Genomic DNA, 19981 nt, shown 5'->3' on the forward strand with positions numbered 1-19981 from the left:
GTGTGTTCGAGTATTTTATCAGTAATACGATTTATTTACGCTTCTTGTCACTGAAATATTACATTTACAAGAAAAAGTTGTGTCACCTTCACTGTAACACGTTACGTAGAAGGTTATCTTTTAATAAATATAACAAGTATTATAAAATATTCAGTTTTCCAATTGAAAAAAAACTTCTCGCGATTGTGTCTTAATTTCTGTTTCAAGGCAGAGGACTTCTTTTATATTTATCTAAAATTCATATTATTGCAAAGATTTAAATGAATTTCGAATAATTTCAAATATTTCTATACTTATCGGCATCAGTACCGAATTTCAAATCGAATTTTACGGTAACATTTCGAATAGAAAATATGTAACAGAAATTCAGGGATGCCGCGTAATCTAAGTAATTTGCATTGACTCGTGCAATGTTACGGGAGGGTGACGTCGCGTGTTATCTGTTTTATGTGCAAAGGAAATTAGAAGACAACCACAAATCTCGTGACTTTCCTTTATAGAGTACGAGAAAGTCAGATCATACTCCAGTTATTTTCGTTTTTTATTGTTATAGAGGCATTATTACATGCCGTAATGTATTCTTTGTTATATATATTAAATTATATGGACGTTATAACATACGAGTGATTCATATAATTAGAATTGGCGACCGAATTTCTTTAGACCATACATTTACGAAATTTGTACACCTTTTCGGAATGCGACAGTTTGCACCATTGACTGGCAGTATCAACAATAGCCTGTGATTTAAATAGATTTTATTTTCAGCGTTTTTAATAATATAAACCCTTTATCTACGTATCACACACTTTCACACCCATGTATTTGTCAATACAGCAATTAATTTTTTCCTACTCCGTGGCCCGTTTTGCATTCAAAATAAGAAGAATTGTATTTTTGTGGCCGTTCGATATTGTAAGAAGGTCGATCCCTCATACGATGCTGGAGGATGTCGATCTACCAAGAATAGATATTTTACGGAAAACTTTACCGTATTTAGATATTCACAGGTGAAGAAACCTTGGAAATCTTCAGTGTTCACTGGTAATTTTACTTGACTATTTCTGGCAAAAAATAAATGTATAATAATAGCAATGACTGCAGTTAAAGTGAACACTTTCAACTTGTTTACTAAATTTAACTGTCGATACGAAAAAAAAAACCGGAAACATACAGGTTTCTTCAATAGCGAAGATATTGTAAAATGTATACAAATAATAAGATAAACTGTATGATACCGTACGAAGCAGAATAATTTGTTACCGATTTTCCTGTTCTTGACCCAATTGTGTGTCAATGTCGTCGTTCTACCATTTCTTTATCTATTTAAATTTCAAATAGACTTGAATTAAAATCGAAATAATAATTTATTGCCGAGAACTGCTTATGACCGGAATGAATTTCAAAAATATTTGTTTTTTACAGCACCCAACTATCAGCAAATACCATCAGAAAGTTTATCTAAGATAATGGAAAAGGCACTTTGTACTTAAGAACGATTCTTTTTGGAAAACTTCAATTTAAAAATACTTTATCATTAGTGAATTTGAAAATTTATTTGTTCTATTTTTTGCTGTATGCACTAATTATATATTACACACGTGACGTTTTAAACATAATTAAATAATCTAGTCGCGCCAGTTGTTAATGTTACCGTCTTCAAGGTGGTAGTTGTTTCAACGAGGTCACAACACCTCGTTGAGTAAACAAGTAACAAACAGAAAATATTTGCTACTTGTCTTCGTTATCGCTCGGTTATAAATTTACACATTTAATAAAAAGTAAAATACATGTTAACTTGTTTACTAAATTTAACTGTCGATTAATTTAGTAATTGTATTATAAAATATTCAATATTAGTATTACTATATATAAGTATTACTATATAAGTATTACTATATATATATTAGTATTACTATATAAGAGTGGATAGGAGCCCTTTTCTACAAAGAAATATTATATTTTTAATTGTGTCGGGATTGTCACCTGTAGACATTTTAAACTGCTTTACATATTTGTGCAGAGGAATAGCCTCTAAAGAAAGGTTCTCTGCAATGGAAATAGTTGTTCCTGGTGATTGGACATGGCAAGCAAAATTGGACTCGTATCCAGATGTATTTTACTTTTTATTAAATAGTAGTTCTGCCAGCTTTTTTCTACAAAAAATTTACACATATTAATTAATGACGATTTTGCCTGTAGGTAAAATATTAATAAATCGTTTTAATTAGAACAGTTGAACGTGTTCACGCAATAAAAACACATGGAAGAAACTAAATCTTCTTGATACTTTTGTCGTGTTCAATCGCAGGAACAAACAATCTTCCTTCACAGATACGACGCTTTATACACGCGTCCAGTAGTGGTTTGACAGGAACAATAAATTTCGCGACACCTTCGTTGTCCTTTACAATCACCCGACCTCAACCTTGGAGAATCTTGGAGGAAAGGTGTGCAATAAATTTTCTCCACTACCCACACTTTGGAACACTACACTAATTCTATTTATATAATGAATGGATGACTTTTTATTTTTACGTATTTAATTGTACTTTACTTCGTTAACCTATTTAGTAATTAAAGGTTTATAAAATATCATTAATGGTGGAGTGGATAAAACATCGATCGTGGGGGGTTCGTGATTTACCTCTCACCAACGACACGGAACGTAAATTTTTCCGGTTTTCTTTACGAGTTACTCCTTAAATAGCGGACATTTCCGTAATGTCTTTCTTAGTGTATGCTTAAGACAGGTTATATATTATCAACGATAATTTTAATAGACATTCTATTATTTCTTAATTAAATGTTATCCGTAGCTTTGATAATTTCTAGTTCGTTTTCGAGATGCGTTGCAGTACTTATTGTTAATTTGTCTACCTCGGCCGCTTTAATAGCGGTATCGAGCTTATAACCCGATAATTCCGCAGTTGGTTTGGCTTTAATAATCGGGTTTATGAAGAAAAACGCCATACTGGCAGACTTCGTACTCGTATCCATCATTGTTCAATTTGCACACCTGGCATAAAGCAGTTATTGAAGCTACTGGGCATAGTTAAAATTAAGACAATCTATGGGATGTCATAACAAGCTAAATGTAAAAAAGTAATAAGTAGATTGAAAATTAATAAATACAAATGTATTCTGACAGTTTATGAGTGAATTATACTTTTTATTTGCATAATTAACTCAACCTTAACACAAAAAAAGAAAAATTGAACTTTTAAGAAATTGGCGAGATCTTCCCAGATGAGAAGTATTTCTCGGATTGAAAAAATCAGCCGGGATCCCGTTTGAGAAACCCCTGAATAAAATACACACAGAACAACCCACTAACAACGTCCATTTTTATGTTCACGTGGGTAATCGTTGTTCGGAGGTTTGACTATATATTTTGGTATATACATTCAAACCTCTTTGATTCGTTCCACAGAAATTTGTTTCTCAGTTATAGAATATCATTATTGTACTTTTACGAAAATTCGATTTTCCGCCATTATTATATGCTTACCTTCGATTGTCAATAAATCAAATAAATGTGGCAACGAACTGAAGTACCGGCACATCAATAAAAATTAGATGTAGTGAAGTCTGAAAGTCAATTGTTAATCTCTTAAAACTTTTAATAACTTTCTCTTTATAAAATACCTTTACATTAGTTTTATTAATGTCACATTCGCAATGATCCGTCCACGGTGAATGATTGTTTTTTAAGCTGATGGCGCCTTCGTGCTCTTAAAGTCTAACCCGGAGCTGTCTTCGCCTTTTACTTATGACGATGTATTAAGTTTATTTTTAATAAATAATTCTACTGTATATTTGAAATTACTAATGGATTACATATTTCTACAATTTTATGAGTCTCTAACCTAATTTTAAGTTGAGGATCTCTAATTTCAGTAGTCAATAATTTATTTTTTTCTCGCCTTCTTCACTTTAAATAAACCGCTGTCTCGCGAAACCACACAGGAAAATCTGTAATAATGTTTTTTCTTGACACGGGAATCCGCTCTTATCACCCGTTTAAAAATACTCACCATTGCAATACGTCAATAGATATAAGAATCTTGGAATTATTTTTCGTATTAAATTAACTTAAAAGTTAAATTAAAAGTCATGTAGACAAGTTGCTGTCATAGGCTATCAGTCAGTTTCTTTTGTAAAACTTGCCGAATATATTCTTTTCAATGTGTCTTTTAATGAATGTATGAGCCAAAAATTTTGAAACCTGACAGATTATTTCTGTATATAAGGAATTTTGGTAAAGGTCGAAGAGTGGAGAGATAAGGGTCGTGTTGTGCCATATCTCCAGTGGAGTCAAACTCAGCGGCGATCATAGACTATGAAAAGTGGAGAACGAGCTATAAAAACAGGCATGGTACATCATGAAAAGAGCTTCAAACTCTGATCTATGCATGTTGAGTATTGAGGGATAAAACTACTGAACACTTGTCGCAGGCTATTACGTGGTTTCCCGTTTCCTTCATGTCTAGCATGTAAATAAGGTTGAGTTTTCTATAGAAAGTCCTTTCTTGGCAGAACGCCCAGATGTTGCAATGCTTTACATCATCAATCCGGTTTGAACAAAATGTTCCGGTTGTAATAACTGCATGACATTGCTTCTTGTGAAGTTGAAATGACTCAGACAGGCATTAAACAGAGATCAATGATATTCCAATTGACTTTTTTCGTGGTAGATATGTTTAAGGTTTGGAAAACTGTTTAACACGCAATTACTTTTCGTCTGTATCAAAGATAAAAGAGCACAGGCAGGGCGAGATAAGCGAGTCTCAGTATTGAATGTAAGTATGTACTGTACCATTTTTAGATTTCTGAATATGAAATGTTGATTGGCTTTTAGTTTATCATTATTATTTTAAATACAGCTAAAGAACTAAGTTAAAAGTACTATCACTTACAAACGGCATTCCTTTGCATTAAAAAAATGACTACTATAGCAGACAAAGTGGATGTTGACTTATTATAAGGTTACGTGTTCCCAAGTTGCAACGCCAACAAGCAATGCGACCACGAGAAGATGCATGCAACTCGCACGGTTGGAAATTGCTAGGACCACTGCTTAAGGTGGCTCAATTTCAAAAACATTTTGCCTACTTTTTCCTAATATAACTATTAATTTGTAATGACTCGAACCCCTTTCGTTTGCCTAATCTCCTTTGTAAATAATATACCGTTTTGAAGTGTCTGTGCACTTGGAACAACTGCGACTTGTTCCTTGTGCACAGAACCAGTTAAATCCTGTATACTGGCTGGAGCCATTACCCTGTAAATTAACAAATAGAAAGCATTTATTTATTTCATTTTCTCAAAAATTGTTTAATCTGAACATATGGAAAACACAAAATTGTACTGAAATTTTAAGCTGGATAATACCATGCAACAGTTTATGTAACTAGTATGGTATTTCCCCATTATTGGGCTTCGAGTGCAATGAATTTAGCTGTTAGGCACAAGGAATGCAGAACGGAAATGCTCCCTTATGATTATCCATTCCATTTCTATTTATTTCTTTCTCATAGAAGTAATTTGATGGATTCACATTTCTATATTGGTGATAATTCCTATTTAAGTTTTAATTTTGTAGTATTTTTAACACCAAACTTAGATTACAACATGGAAAGGCTCAAAAACCAGGCCGAGAACCGTAATCTAGATTATATAGTGATCTATTTATATCCATTTTGCTTTAATGCTTTACTATTAAACTATTATAATTAGTCAACCTATGCTAACTACAAAGTGATGATGTGTCAATAATAGGCTCAAACCAACCTTACTTACAGTAAAAATAATAATATATGTAAATTATTTCTTTGTTTATTAATTTACATCTGTATACTTTACATAATCACAATGTATAATTAAATATCAAGTTGGAATTTGGAATGTTTCTTTTCAATTTCTCACAAACAAAATTCACTCCGTAGCAATTGCAAATTGCGGAATTCTTCCGAATTCTCCGTATATAACATTCTAAACAAGAAATTTCTCAAAATACTTAAAAATTTATCTTGTAAGTCAAGCAACTCACATAGAATGGATCAAATATTTTAAAACGACAAATCGAACAATGGCATTGGAAAACTCCGACGATTGTGGCCTCGACCTGTATTGTAAATATATTGCTAAACAAATTTTAAAAATTCATTAATGGTCCGAATAGATGGATTTGTAGTATACTCTTATATGCGGACTATTCTAAATATCGGGGCTTACGGGTGGACTAATATTAATATCCGGTAGTAAAGTACAACTTCGAATAGTCTGGACTTTGTCTTCCAACTGAAACAGATCGTTCGTCAATCTGCGAAGAGTCGAGGAGACTTCCTAGAAAAAAAATAATAAATGAAATTAAAGGTTAAATTCTATATAATACCGACAAACATATTTACTAAAGACAAAAGTAGTAGCATGTATACAGAACGATTTTTTTTTTAACAATAAACAAATATATGTTAGCCTATGACAAATGCACACATACCCCAGATTAACTGCTATCATGCTTCTCAACTGACTTGAAAGTTTAACCAATGTCTATTCTATATATAAAATGCTTAGCTTAAAATCGATCATTAAAATAAAACAAGAATGGTAGCACCTGAAACAATGAATCATTACAAAATTTTTTGGACAAGCAAGCAAGACAAGTTTTCTTGCTTGACTTTGCTTTGAGGTAGACTAATACTACGTTCACACACAATCCACGACTCACTTCGATCTCGATTTACCTACAATCTGGATTGTGACTGTCACTAGTCGAACGTCGTGCCGTTCACACAGGCAGTCCGCTCGAGAAGAACCTGGCTATTACACGCGATCATAAAACTGACGTAACTACGCGGTAAGTCACAAACACCAACAAAACAAAATGGAAGTTTTGGTTAGAAATAAATACTTTTTCTTGCCGTACATCTAATAATAGACAGATGTCAACATCTCTCCAGCTGTCTTTTTTATTTCTCTGTCGATAGCCTGACACGTGTTCTGCAACCATCTTGTATTTTCTCGCACGCGTGGGATTGTGGGATCTCTCTTATGACTGGATCTAGTTTCAAGAACTCTCTCCAGTCGATCGCGATAGAACCTCGTTTCAGTCGAGATTGAAACGGTCGAGAGCGTTCGCACCACGGAACTCTCTCCGACCTTAGTCACAATCTAGATCGAAATGCTCAGTGCGAATGGGGTATAAGGGAACAAAGTAAGTGGAGGTTGGTCTACAATTATTAAAAACCAATAGTAGTAAGGAATCTAAACAGTATACTCTGGGACTATTTTAATTATCATATTACTTTGAGAAAATCAAAATGTATTGTTGCTTTTTAAAAGTCAAGAAAGGGAGAGTGAAAACCTTACAATGAACTAGTCTGAAACAAATTTGAAATAGCATTTCACATACAACATCCTCAAGAATACAATAAAAAACAATAGCTACCTTCAATCATTTTCATCCCCAGATGAAGCCAGCAAATAAATAGCAATGTATGGTATGAGAACATTTGAAGTAGCCAACAATCAGCAGAGGATTTTCTGCATCTTCAATTTATCCTCTGAAACATCAAAAGCAACAACAAACAAATTGTGTTTGCAACATTTATGGCCACTTCCAATTCCTCAAATATGATATCAGATGATCCATCATTTAAAACAATATATGGAATGATGGGTTTACATGAAAATAGTGCCAAACTTCACCAAGGTTTGTTCATAAATAAGACAAAAACTTTGGTCCCTAGAATGGGTATTTGGTATGCTGTGCAAGTACTGAGATCTTTATTAATGAGTGGGGACATAGTTTCTTTTCAGGCTAAGAAACATATCTTGTGGAACCATGTTATGAGACATCTGTCTACCAGCACCAAGCTATTGCAATAAATACAGATAATTCACAAGGTCTGATGGGTTCTGTAAAAGACCAAATTTCATCCTGTCCATCAGCAGAAGGTGTAGGATAGGACTGTAGGGTTTACAACAAAGTATTATATGTCACCCAAGCATAATAAAATCTATCTAGTGACTGAACTATGCATTTCTGCACATTTGCAACAACACTGTTCAGATGTGCCTACAGCAATCACATCGGTTTCACAGCAACTTTCTCTAGTTTCTTAACAATTAATATAACCTCGAAATGTACTTTGTAAACAATCTTTTTCAAGATGAAGGAAAGGTATTTTTTGAACCACACAGTTTTACATCTATACCGCTAGTCACATTATCATGATGCATAGCAAAAATAGGCATAGATGAAGTAGGTCAATTCCATCATCTATTATAGAATTGGCAAGTCTAGATGAAAAAAAAGGGGATTATTTCCCCAACATGTGATATATAATGCAGATTTGGACTGGTCCTGACTCATATTCCCTCAATTATACATAACTTTGTAATAGTGTCTTGGAATATCTTCCAAAGTAATAACTAAGTATTTTAGTTAGGGACAGATATAACAAAACAGCAACTAAAATAGTTTTAGAAAAATAACTATTAGCTTATCAACAACAATACTAAATGGCCTCAGGGGACACAACATCAACACTTGGCAGATGTGGTTCTTAACTTAAAAATAGAAATGTAAAAAAACCTGAAGAGGAGTGCAAGTGATACGAAAATATTGCACCCGAAATGCATAGTAAGTAAGAAAATAAAGAATACGAAGATAAGCTATTGTCTCTGATTAATCCACATCCATTGTTTTTTCTGGATTCAGTGGAATTAAGTTTACTGCAGAAATTTTTCGGATAAAGCAATATTCCAAAGCATTTTATTACTTGTTATTTTTGAGTTAAATTGTCATATAGTCTGACTGTTTCACAGGTGGTATCAGCAATTTGTCCCCCCAAAGGGGCATCCATTAACTCTCTATTTGTGTTTGCTAGAAATTCCTGGGATGCAGGAAATTAATGAAGTGATAGGGAATTCTGTCTGTACGTGAGGACGGAGTTTACGCTCAGATTGTGTGGTAAAAAAAATGTATGTACATAGTCTACTGCAACAGTTAATAAATCCATATTATTGTAATATTAAACTTTCATTATATTACAATATTGAAATACATGTAAGGACTATATTTATTTTAAATCCAGAGTATTAGTGTTAAAAATTACAGTAAAATATCATATACAGTACGTTGAAAATGCTTTCAAAAGCAATAATTAAACTTCTTTTTTATAACTATTTTACTCCACTTGACCCTAATAAAGAGAAACTTCCATAGAAAGCCTAAAAGTTAAAAGTTATTAATTAAAATCATTTACCTGGACAAGAATTTGTGATTTTATTAATTGTTGAGAAATGCTTCCTATCTCTTTGGCAGCAGATTGATACGGTTGGCAAGCCATTTCAATTAAATTTTTATGTAAACTTTGATTTTTCTCTCCTGAAAAAAACATTTGTTAATTAGAATTTCCAACTTATCACAATAAAAATCCAAAAGTAATTAAATCTGTTATAAAAGTATATCATTATTTATATATAAAACACAATTTAATTATTATTGTTTGCTTCATATCTAGCGGAATTCGTTGATGTCTTTATGAGGTATTCATTTACTTTTACTTAAATGTGTTAGCTTAACAGCTAATTTAACTTCTTAAAATATCTTTTATTTTAAATCTAAAATACATTTTAGACTTTTCAGTTACTGTTTAATTGATTTTTACAATTGTTTTCCCAATATCTGTTTATCATATAATCTTATAACACTTTCAAATGTTTCCTTGTAATGATGTTATTTTAAAACCTTATAAAATCTTATACAATATATATCAAAAATGTTATTAATTATAAGATAAACAATAAGATAAGCATTACCGGATAAAGAAAAAGGCAAGATATTTATATATATATTAACATCTGAGACAATTGGATTTCACCCCCAGATAACAAAAAAGAAAAGCTCCCCAATAAAATAAATCTGTGGGAAATCTGAATGTGTTATTGCAGGCCTATTAGGTAGAAAAAAGACAATTCACAATTACTTAAATGTTGGACCATGACAATTATGGCAGGCCAAGAAAACTTTCTGCCAGAGAAGACAGGAAATATTGAGAACAGCTACATCCTCTGATATGTCATCTAGTCAGATTACGGTTTCATTGCAATGCATTATGTTGGCCATTCAGATTTATGAACTCACACAGCTTTTATTGATAAGAAGAAATTGAACCTGGATAGCCCTGATGGTGGGAGATACTATTCGAATGTTACACGTCACCATTCTCCTATTTTATCAAGATGGGGGATCCGTGATGGTATGGGCAGCTTTCTCTCATCAGTTAAAATCAGCTAGTACTTTCACTTCACCTTGTTCAAAGTTGACTATCAATATGCATTAGGAAATTATCTTCTACCATTAAAAGACAAAGTAATGGACAAATATTTTATTTTCCAACAAGATAATGCTCCTATTTGTAATGCTGTCTCAACAATGATATGGTTGTCTGGCAATAATATCAATGTTTTGCCATGTCCACAGTGTAGCCCAATAGTAAACCTTCGGGATGATTTAGTAAGAGTAGATTATGTCAATGGAACATCAATTTAATAATGTTTCTAATCTTAAACTTTTTTCCAGGACTGTATATATTAATCCAGACTTGCAATATAATTGTTATATTCAACTATTTCTATATCAACATTAGCCTTAATGCAAGATTCCTGTGTATCTTATTGATTTGTGTCTGAGGAAGGAAATAGATATACAAGTCATTAACATTATTACAGGTTCATTCACTATCTATTTTTATCAGTACAGGAGATGATGAAAAGAGAAGGGAGCCATGGTTTTTAAGCTTTTATATCAAGCAGCCAAGCCCTCAGGCACTGCACTTGACACACCCTTTACAAGCCGTGGTGAGACACGATAAGAAACTTAATTACTGTATATCTTCAGAATAATACAGCAATATCGGAGTATCATCATCATCATTATTCAAATTGCAGACTGCAAATTCATAGAAGTTTAAATTGGAATAAATTATAATTTAAGTAATAATCTGTTACTAATTTCAGCTGCAACTTTCTAATTCATTACATTAGGGATTCAAGCACTGCTTCAGATATTGATGTTTGTGCTTGTCATATTTTAATAGAGAATACTCTGTAAGCAAGAAAACACTGCAGTCGTATAGTATAATAATAATAAACTATACTGTCAGATTATTCATAAAATCAAAATAGATAAAAATATTTATAACAATGTCTGCAATGTTATCAATTTAATACATTTAAGTGCTCAATGAACACTAAACGCAGTTGAAAACAAAAAATCACATCTAAATTAGTACGGTAGAAGCCGTTCTTCAGGTTAATCCTTAATCCTTTCCCTCTCCCCGGTGCGAAATTTCGAAAAATCCCTTCTTAGTGTGCGTTTTTATGACATACCCTAACCGTGTACCAAATTTCACCTCTTTAGGTTCAGCAGTTTGCTCTGGGCGATGATGAATCAGTCATTCAGTCAGTCAGGGCAAGTAATTTTATTTAACATTAGAAAATTAATTGAAATTAAGTTTAAATGATTAAATTCCATATTATTTACTTTCAACCATCACTATCATCCTCTACAGAATAGCAGATGGTAAAAAAAGTTGTAACTGAATGTGCACTTGTGTGAATGTAAGTGTACAGAGAACTGTCAGTACATTAACAGAACCTTAATTAACATTTTCCAAATCTGTTTGTCGCACTGTTTTACATACAAGCCGTTGATTTTGAAAGTGGGGAAAGTCCCCGTTATGTTATTACTAGATATTTAATGGTTTGTAGTGCTAGAATCTTAGTTTCATTGTAAACCCAATGTAAAAATGAAGTCTTACATATATAAAGATGTTAAACTTATTATTCCTATATTTATTTTAGAATTGGTATTAAAAAAAAACGTTACTTACTTAGCTTTCGATGAAGTAATCTACAAAGAAACGGTAGAGCATTTAAAATATGATACTTATTAAATGATTAATAAAAAGCATTAATATTCATAATTGTTTACGTGTTGTATCTAAGCCGCTCTTCAAATTTGGGTATGTCCATCTTTTCGACACTCTCAGAGGAAGAACATCGCAAGTCAAAATTTTGTTCTCCTGAAACAAAACGATTTTGTACAATTATATACATATAATTATTATATTATACAACAAAATAGTAACAAAATGTATAAAAAGGTTTTGTGGTATTATAGTGATTACAAGATTAAAGTTAAAAGTGTGAAATTCAAAGTTCATATAACTTTATAAAAGAAGTTAATCCTTTAAATTTATAATAGGTTCCTTTAACTAAAGGAATTTGGACCTACGGAAACAAAATAGAAAGTGCATGAGAAATTTATAACTCTTTCTGTTTAACTATAAACATTCTCACGATCAAACCGTGCATAGTTTACACTTACAGGTAAAATTTGTCATATTGTTGTCATTTGATCACCACCTTTAACCCCACACCTGCTAAAACAATTGGTCACCTGACAAATTTTCCCACCACAAAATGTATAAAAGTCATCCTCCTTCCCCTCTCGGGGGAGTCGGCAATCGAACGGACAATGACAAAGACGGGCCATATCTTCCCCTCATACCTACTGTACGCCCTTAATTGGAAGACCTTGTGCCACACCGAGACCTGCTTTTCGAAACCTTTAAGTCAGAAGTATCCATCCGATATTATCCCAGAGGTATGAAATATTATTGTAAACTCTCTCTCTCATCCGCAAAGTCTAAGGAGTTTTATAAGATTTTATTTAGTTAGTTAGGTTAATAAACTCTTGTTTTTATTTTTTTAAATGGTGTCGTTACTCGACTTTGCCAACGTCTTATCGTCGACCCCTCCGACTCTCCTCCACTCGCGTAACGCGTAACTGAATGAAATGCCATCCTTGACAAGAAAGTAGGTCACAGACTTCCCCAGCACTCACAAATTGGTGTCATGGGAGTGGGGTTTGAATCTAAAAATCCCTATAAACATCACAAAAGATTAAAGATAATTGACAAACTTTCTTACCTGTAGCATAAGAAGCACTGGTCGGACCCGAACATATCTCTTCGTCGGATTCGGACGCTTCACCCGAAACTACAATTCCTTGTAAAAAGAGTGGCGTCTGAAAAATACAATAAAATCCTCTAAAATTAATTAGAATTAGGAATAAGTGGAAAATTTGAACAATTATTATATTTTTCCTATCATGTTATGCACGCAACACACTATTCATAAGCAACCAAGTTTCACTCCTTACCACTATGAGGGAGTACAAACTGCTGGATATAGAAGATGCGAAGGTCAACCCATTTACTTTTGCCTCATTAAAGAATTAGGCAAATATAGCCAAAGAGTGGTAAGCTATATTCATTCAGCAGAGACTTCTTTCATGATAAGTTTTGGGTTAAGAACCTGCCGTGAGTAAACAAGAAAGTGCAGTCAGAATAATTACAGAATTCACTTTCTTGTTGTACTAATTCATCAAATATTTGATGTTTTCTCTCCATTTAACTTGTGTACAAAGCATATTTTTACAAAAAGTATAAGACAGGGGTAGCCAACCTGCGGCTCGCGAGCCACATGCGGCTCTTTGAAGGATTATTTGTGGCTCTTGATAAATGTACCCGAGTTCCCTTTTCATTTTTGTGTTATTATATTTTTAAAAAACTATTAGCGTTCCGTATGTGTTTCAAAATGTCTTTTAAATTACTAACAACAAATATGAAAGACTAAGTGCAACGTTGTAACAAATTTCATTTTCGTCCAAGAATGATATGACTCATCGAAAACTGCGCGAACGAACATAAACAGTGGCGTAATCGTCCGTTATCGACCGACTCCAGACCAATTTTGAATTTGTAAACTGTCATTGCAATGGACAGTTGACATTGTGCTCTGGAGGAAACAATTTGTACAGTATCACTCTTGCTACGGATATAATTTGTAATCTGGAATTTTTTGCATACCTTTTTAATACGTATTTAATTGCGGCTCGTGAAAAATTTCAAATTTTGAAAAATGGCTCGGACTATCAAGGAGCTTGGCCACCCCGGGTATAAGATATTGAGACTATGTCTCATTTACAGTATGCAAATGAGACATAGTGTGTTTCATAATATCCCACTATGTTCAGAAATGAGAAATTCAGTAAAGCTTGCCACTGAAGCAAGCAATTAATAACTTTAAACAAAGTTGCATGTGGAGGGTTTTGTTTTCTGTATTCTCAAAGTGTCTACAGGGTTCAGCATTGTATAATGGATTCTGAATAAGAAAATAAATAGCTCAATAAATACTCATTTTATGATTGCTTATCATTACTGCTGACTGAGCACAAATGAGTGTGAGCACAAGTATAGAACAGGGATTTTCAAATGTAGACATATGGCCAGCAGGGAGGTTTTCATCTGTGAATTATTATTAAAATACCAGTCATTTTGAAGAGTTTTTGACCAAATAAACAGTTTTAAGTTATGTAATTACAAATTATAAATTTTCCTAAAATTTAAAGCAATTAGACTAAATTGAATCAATGGTTTAAAGTAATGAAACACAAATAATTGATTTGTTAAGGAGAACGCCTCTTGAAACGACTTAGTCCGTAATTAAGTAGATACATGAAGAAGAATTGTAGATACATGAAGAAGAATTGTAAAACTCCACACGGTCAGGGATGAGCCCACAATCAACTATTTGGCAGTTTCATCCACTCAGCCGGTGATGAGCTAAAATAATTTGAATATTTTAGTAATAAGTATATATTTTTTTATGTTAAGTGTAGTTGATGCACATTCAACTTCATCAGTGAGCCCATATGTTTAAAATTTACTATTTTATTATTGATAATTAAATGTAGATTGGCAGATAAGTCACTCTAGATTAGTATTTTTCAACAATTTCCGTCATAAGAAAATGAAAAATTTCTTCACTTCAGCCTAAAGTATTACTATACTCAGTAATATAGAAACAAAGTTATTTAAGTATTTAAGTTAGCAAGATAGAAAAGAAACCATTCATTTAAACTCACCAGACTCAAACCTTTAATTCTGAATTTAATATAGCAATAATTTGATCCAAAACATGGAACACAATTTTTCAAATCTACAACACCAACAAACTATGCAAATTCCACTAGACAAACGTAGTTCTAATCAAAGCAATAGAGACTTATCACTGCCATAGACCAAGCCCTTAGGAGTAAAAACATCAAAGGAACCAAGGTTGATGCAATGCCTTAGCAAAGTCAGCCTATCTGGAATACCAAAATCTTCCAGAATGGGATAAAGTGCAAAGTGCAAAAATCCAGAACTACTTCTGAAAACAATGTTAAAAATCGACCATTTTCTACTTTAATAAAGACAAACAACAGCTCACAAAACACGAGAAATTCCATTGCACTGACTACTTCTAGCATCTATCTACGGTATATACTATGTACTACACCACTACATTTGGTGAAAGAATGCATTTTTTTTCCTTTTTCATTCATTTTAATTTATTAGGTACAGTATTATGTACATTTCCTGGCCCAATGAAAGAACTCAGACAGACCGTCGGTTTTTTCGACTTTTTTACTTCCAAGGGCAAGTCTATGGCTCTGACAAGGTCCCAACAGCTCGGTCTAGTTCCGCATTTACACAAGAAAGATACGGCACCGTAAAAACGTATATTTTCAACAAAAACAATTTAAAACTTAAGTCGTACGACGTACGACACCACTAATTAACGGTGCATAATCGATAAAAATTCATTTTAACATTTCAGAGCACAAAATAATTCCTTTTGGTACAATTACACTTCTGGACGAGACGGTCGGGACCTTACCAGAGCCGTAGACCACACCAAAAGCAGCAAAAAAGTCAAAAAAACCACATCTCTATATCAAGATGTAGCCTCCAAAGTAATGTCACTTCACTAAGACTATTGCATTTAACTATCTAGGCCACACAACTATTTCGGCTCTTTATTGTCGGCGGAGTACTGGACATTATATAGTTTTAGAGGGGAAGGGTGCTCGCTCCACATGCGCGACATCAGTCAAGGCAAGCCTCAGACTCGGAGCGCAGAGAATAGGTCGTACCAACGCGTGGTAAAAACCGACCTTCAAAGGCAACGGCACGTTCTAGCAAAGGATCGTACATACAAATACGGTTCCTTTGACGGTTTTATTCATACACGGGGGGGTCTACAAGTCTCGGGGAGTGTAATTTCATCACGTGGAGTTGACATCTTATCCATTTTTTTTCTCTTTAACTTCAGTTCCATAAAGAAGTTAACAAACGACCAACTAATGCATTTTTTATAGTCATTGGCCATAATTATCTTGTGATGGAGACGTAATCATCCCGACCCACTTTCATAAATGATATTGCCTGGAATCAATCCCAAATAAGACATTTTTACGCCTTTACCGTCAATTTTCTTCTTTATTACTTGTTACAGAAGCCTTTTAAGGCCATTATTTAACTGAACTGACCTTTCTCATGTCGGGAGGAGACATAAAATGCGATACTTCCACATCTTCGTCCGATTCGTACGCCTCTCCGGGAATTACCTGAGCATTTCCCTTGGCTTTTGCCATTTCTAATTGATGAGAACACTTGATAAGTTCATTCCTCTCCACCATTTAATTAAAAATAAATCACACGATCGATCAACCACACTGCCGCCATCTTTTTTCCCTTACCGTGCCCTCTGGCGATTAAATATGGCAATACCTTAATTATTTTTTTAATTTCGGAAAATGTAAAATTCATTCGTCTGCTCGAAATATTTATTTGTTATTTTTTCGGAAATTAAGTAATCGTTTCTCTTAATAATTCAATTAAAATTCGCAGATTCTCCGATTATTTATTCGGCGGCCATTTTTTCATTGTGACGTTAAAGATGTATTTTCCGTGTAAAACAAGTAAAATTCATTTATTCGTGTGTGATCAATTTAATCGGATGATTCGGCGCTCCGATATGAAGAAGAATTCCATTTATGTCGACTTTATTTATTTTAACGATAGTAAATTAACTTATTTTCGAGTAAAATAACACCGATTTGCCTATAAACATGGCCGACTTGCCTTTAAATATGGCGGTAATGATTTATACACATTTTTAATTATTGCTTCGATTGATTGCCGCAAGTATTAGCGTTACGTTAAAGTATGCATGTTCCTTTATTCTACCTTTATTAAAATCCTTGTTACTCCTATATTAATTGTTAAAATCATTCCCCTTTTCACATATACCCCATTGCGGATCGCGACAGTCGTAATGCTCGTAACAGTTGGCGATCTTATAGCGGTAATGGGCTAATGTTCGCGTAACTACTAAATTACTTTTTCAGTAACAAATCTGTTACGACATATATTATGGTACACTTGACTTACGGCTTATATTCCTTTGCATCCTTCCTTACTAAAGTCTAAGCTTTTTCTGTATCCATAATGGATTTGACCAAGTTCACGTGGGGCAGACGAATGGGGCAAATCTTTCTATTACTAAATTAAAAGCTTTCAATTGGTCCGTGCCACCGAATCTAAGAATTTGTTAAGATTATTTTTAGTTTCGATTCTGTACAACAGATGGCGTAAAAGATTGCCTTTAGCATCGCCATTTTCATAATATTTTTTTCCTTTTATTAATTTTTATGTGTTAATAATAAGGTAATAAAATATCTTTTAATTTATAAAATAACATAAATTTTTTAAAATTTGTTTCTTGAAACACCTGCGTTTATATCATTCCTTTAAACGCGGAGTAGATTATACAGTACCAGCTGACCCCCCTATAACACTGTTAATTTTTCCGTTTTATATGAATTCCATGTTGTATGAGTCACTTATATTTTACAAATACGTGAGCCATTCACAGCCGGCACACGTATTTGTAAAATCTAAGTGACTCGTACAACATGGAATTCATATAAAACGGAAAAATTAAGTGTTATAGGGGGTCGACTGTATTACAAATTGTCACAACGATAGCTGGATCAAATTTTAATTACTGTTGCAGATACATGTCAATAGGTATTAAACTGTTTAAGTATTAAATTTATTGATTTATTTTAAGATTATAGTACCTTGCGGGTGTTCCTGAACTGTATGTAGAGCAATAACAGTTCAACATTTTATTCTATAAGCAAACTTTCCATAAAAATAAATAGAATAGACGTGGAAAGATAACCAGAACACCTCATAATCACACGTGATATTCTGTTAAATTTATTATTTTAAATCGTTAACTATGTTTAGTTTGTTTTATAACAGGTAAATTTATTTAACAGTAGAAAAAAATAACTTACATTTGAGTTCTTCGAGAGCAGCGACAGTTATCGATCATAAAATTGTTGTAAGGCTTGAAGCATGTTCGACGTAAACGTTAAACACATCAAGAGCCCATTGAAAATTTAATATATTTAAAAGTCGATTCTTCGGTTTACATAATTGATTTTTTAAAATAAACTAGCCAGTGTTGTACATTAAACACTTTTTAGTGTTGTTGTTCATCTGTATTTAATAATTTTAAATTAAATTATTTTGTGATATAGTTAAAAATAAAATGCAGAATCACTGTCAAAGGTTGTGATGATTCAGAAGCCTTTATGCAGTGTTATATTATGCAATAAGCGAGAGTGATGGTTGAATTGTTAGTCTGTTGCCAATTTTCTAGCCTAAACATCCAGAACATGTGTGGACAAGTGTCTCGTAACATTAATTTAGTCGCAGTCTCAAATATATTTATTTGAAAGTTTCAAAAACTAGGCCAATTGGCAACTGCAACTAAAGAACGTGTAATTATCATAATTCGTACAGATGGAGGCCACATTGGACGACACCAGACATCAATGATTTATTATATCCTTCATAATTAACTGTGTATAATATCGTGTGACACGTTTTACTAACGCTTGCAGAATTTTTGTATTTCCAAACGATAAAATTAGAGGTCAAGATTAATTCGAAAGCATTGTCACGTGATTAAAGTGTAAAATTCGGTCACGCGATCGATTACGACAGATACGAAATGATGTTCCTTTACACGTTTCTTTTTAATAAATAAATAAATATTGATTTATTTATAGGTAACCTCATTAAGCCGCATTAATAATTAAATGTCATTAACGCATCGTTTACGAAGTTTTAATTAATTTAATTTCATCGACATCAAATTAACAAAAAAAAACGACGAGTTTGATTGGACGACGATCGACAAAACCGTTTTTTTTTAATTTCAAATCGACCAATCATTATCATTTCTTGTAATTGATTTAAATTAACGTGTGTCGTTTGTAAACGAGATGTATTGTTAATTAAAGGGTAATTGATAAATTAGTTGATTTATAATTTAAATTTTGAAAGTGATTAACACGTAACTAACGAGTAAAACGTAATTAAATAAAATTGTTTGCTTTTCCAAAAGCTACAAAGTGAAAGTTATTGAGTGCAATAAAAGTACGGTTTTAGACACTTTTACCTCTTGGTTTACTCGATCCTCTTGTTTACAGAAATTGAATCCTCGGCTATTTTCCAAACACACGATTGTTTAATGTCACTATTGTTAACTGAAGAATTTTTATAGTGATTTTTAGAATGAAAATAAACACTCTTTTTTTTATCTATTTTTCAAAAGTGAAAGTGGGAAATTAATTTTAAAACTCTCATTACTCTGAAGTTGTGCCAATAAAATAGCTAAGTTTAAGGGGAGAGGGATTTAAAAATGTGCCAGGATGTTTGCTATTTTCAAATTTAAAAATTGCTCCTTAGTTTTGTTACTTTTTTTTTTTCTCTCGCTTCCGAAGATCCTGTTACGTTTCCTCATATTTTAAAGTGTTATTAAGTAACTAACTTTTAAAATAACTTCTAAAAATACATACAAGTCGACCCTCCTATAAGACTGTTGATTATTCCGTTTTATATGAATTCCATGTTGTACGAGTCACTTAGATTTTACAAATATGTGTGCCGGGCTGTGAAAGGCTCACCTATTTGTAAAATCTAAGTGACTCGTA

At 32.9% G+C, this 19981-nt stretch overlaps 1 protein-coding gene across 1 annotated transcript; it reads right to left on the minus strand.

The window, feature by feature from the left end:
• Nucleotides 1-4957: 4957 nt before the first annotated feature.
• Nucleotides 4958-16671, minus strand: LOC111635671 (biogenesis of lysosome-related organelles complex 1 subunit 3-like). The gene is made up of 6 exons (XM_023380701.1): nt 16457-16671; nt 13009-13105; nt 12008-12098; nt 11907-11926; nt 9276-9397; nt 4958-6348 (listed from the first exon to the last, which is right to left on the minus strand). The coding sequence occupies exons 1-6, from the start codon at nt 16604-16606 to the stop codon at nt 6220-6222; spliced, it is 609 nt and encodes a 202-aa protein (XP_023236469.1). The 5' UTR covers nt 16607-16671; the 3' UTR covers nt 4958-6219.
• Between the last annotated feature and the right edge of the window lie 3310 nt (nt 16672-19981).

Source organism: Centruroides sculpturatus, unplaced genomic scaffold, assembly GCF_000671375.1.
Source record: "Centruroides sculpturatus isolate CEXI.00-Female unplaced genomic scaffold, Cexi_2.0 scaffold896, whole genome shotgun sequence".
NCBI lineage: Eukaryota > Metazoa > Arthropoda > Arachnida > Scorpiones > Buthidae > Centruroides > Centruroides sculpturatus.

Bases quoted from the DNA above. Each gene is read 5' to 3' on its own strand.
- LOC111635671 (XM_023380701.1), bottom strand. From the start codon at position 16,606: ATGGTGGAGAGGAATGAACTTATCAAGTGTTCTCATCAATTAGAAATG. The intron at 9,398-11,906 runs GTAAGTAACGTT...TGTTTTTTTCAG, and splicing joins ATTACTTCATCGAAAGCTAA to GAGAGAAAAATCAAAGTTTA. The intron at 6,349-9,275 runs GTAAATGATTTT...TTTTTTTTCTAG, and splicing joins AATCACAAATTCTTGTCCAG to GAAGTCTCCTCGACTCTTCG.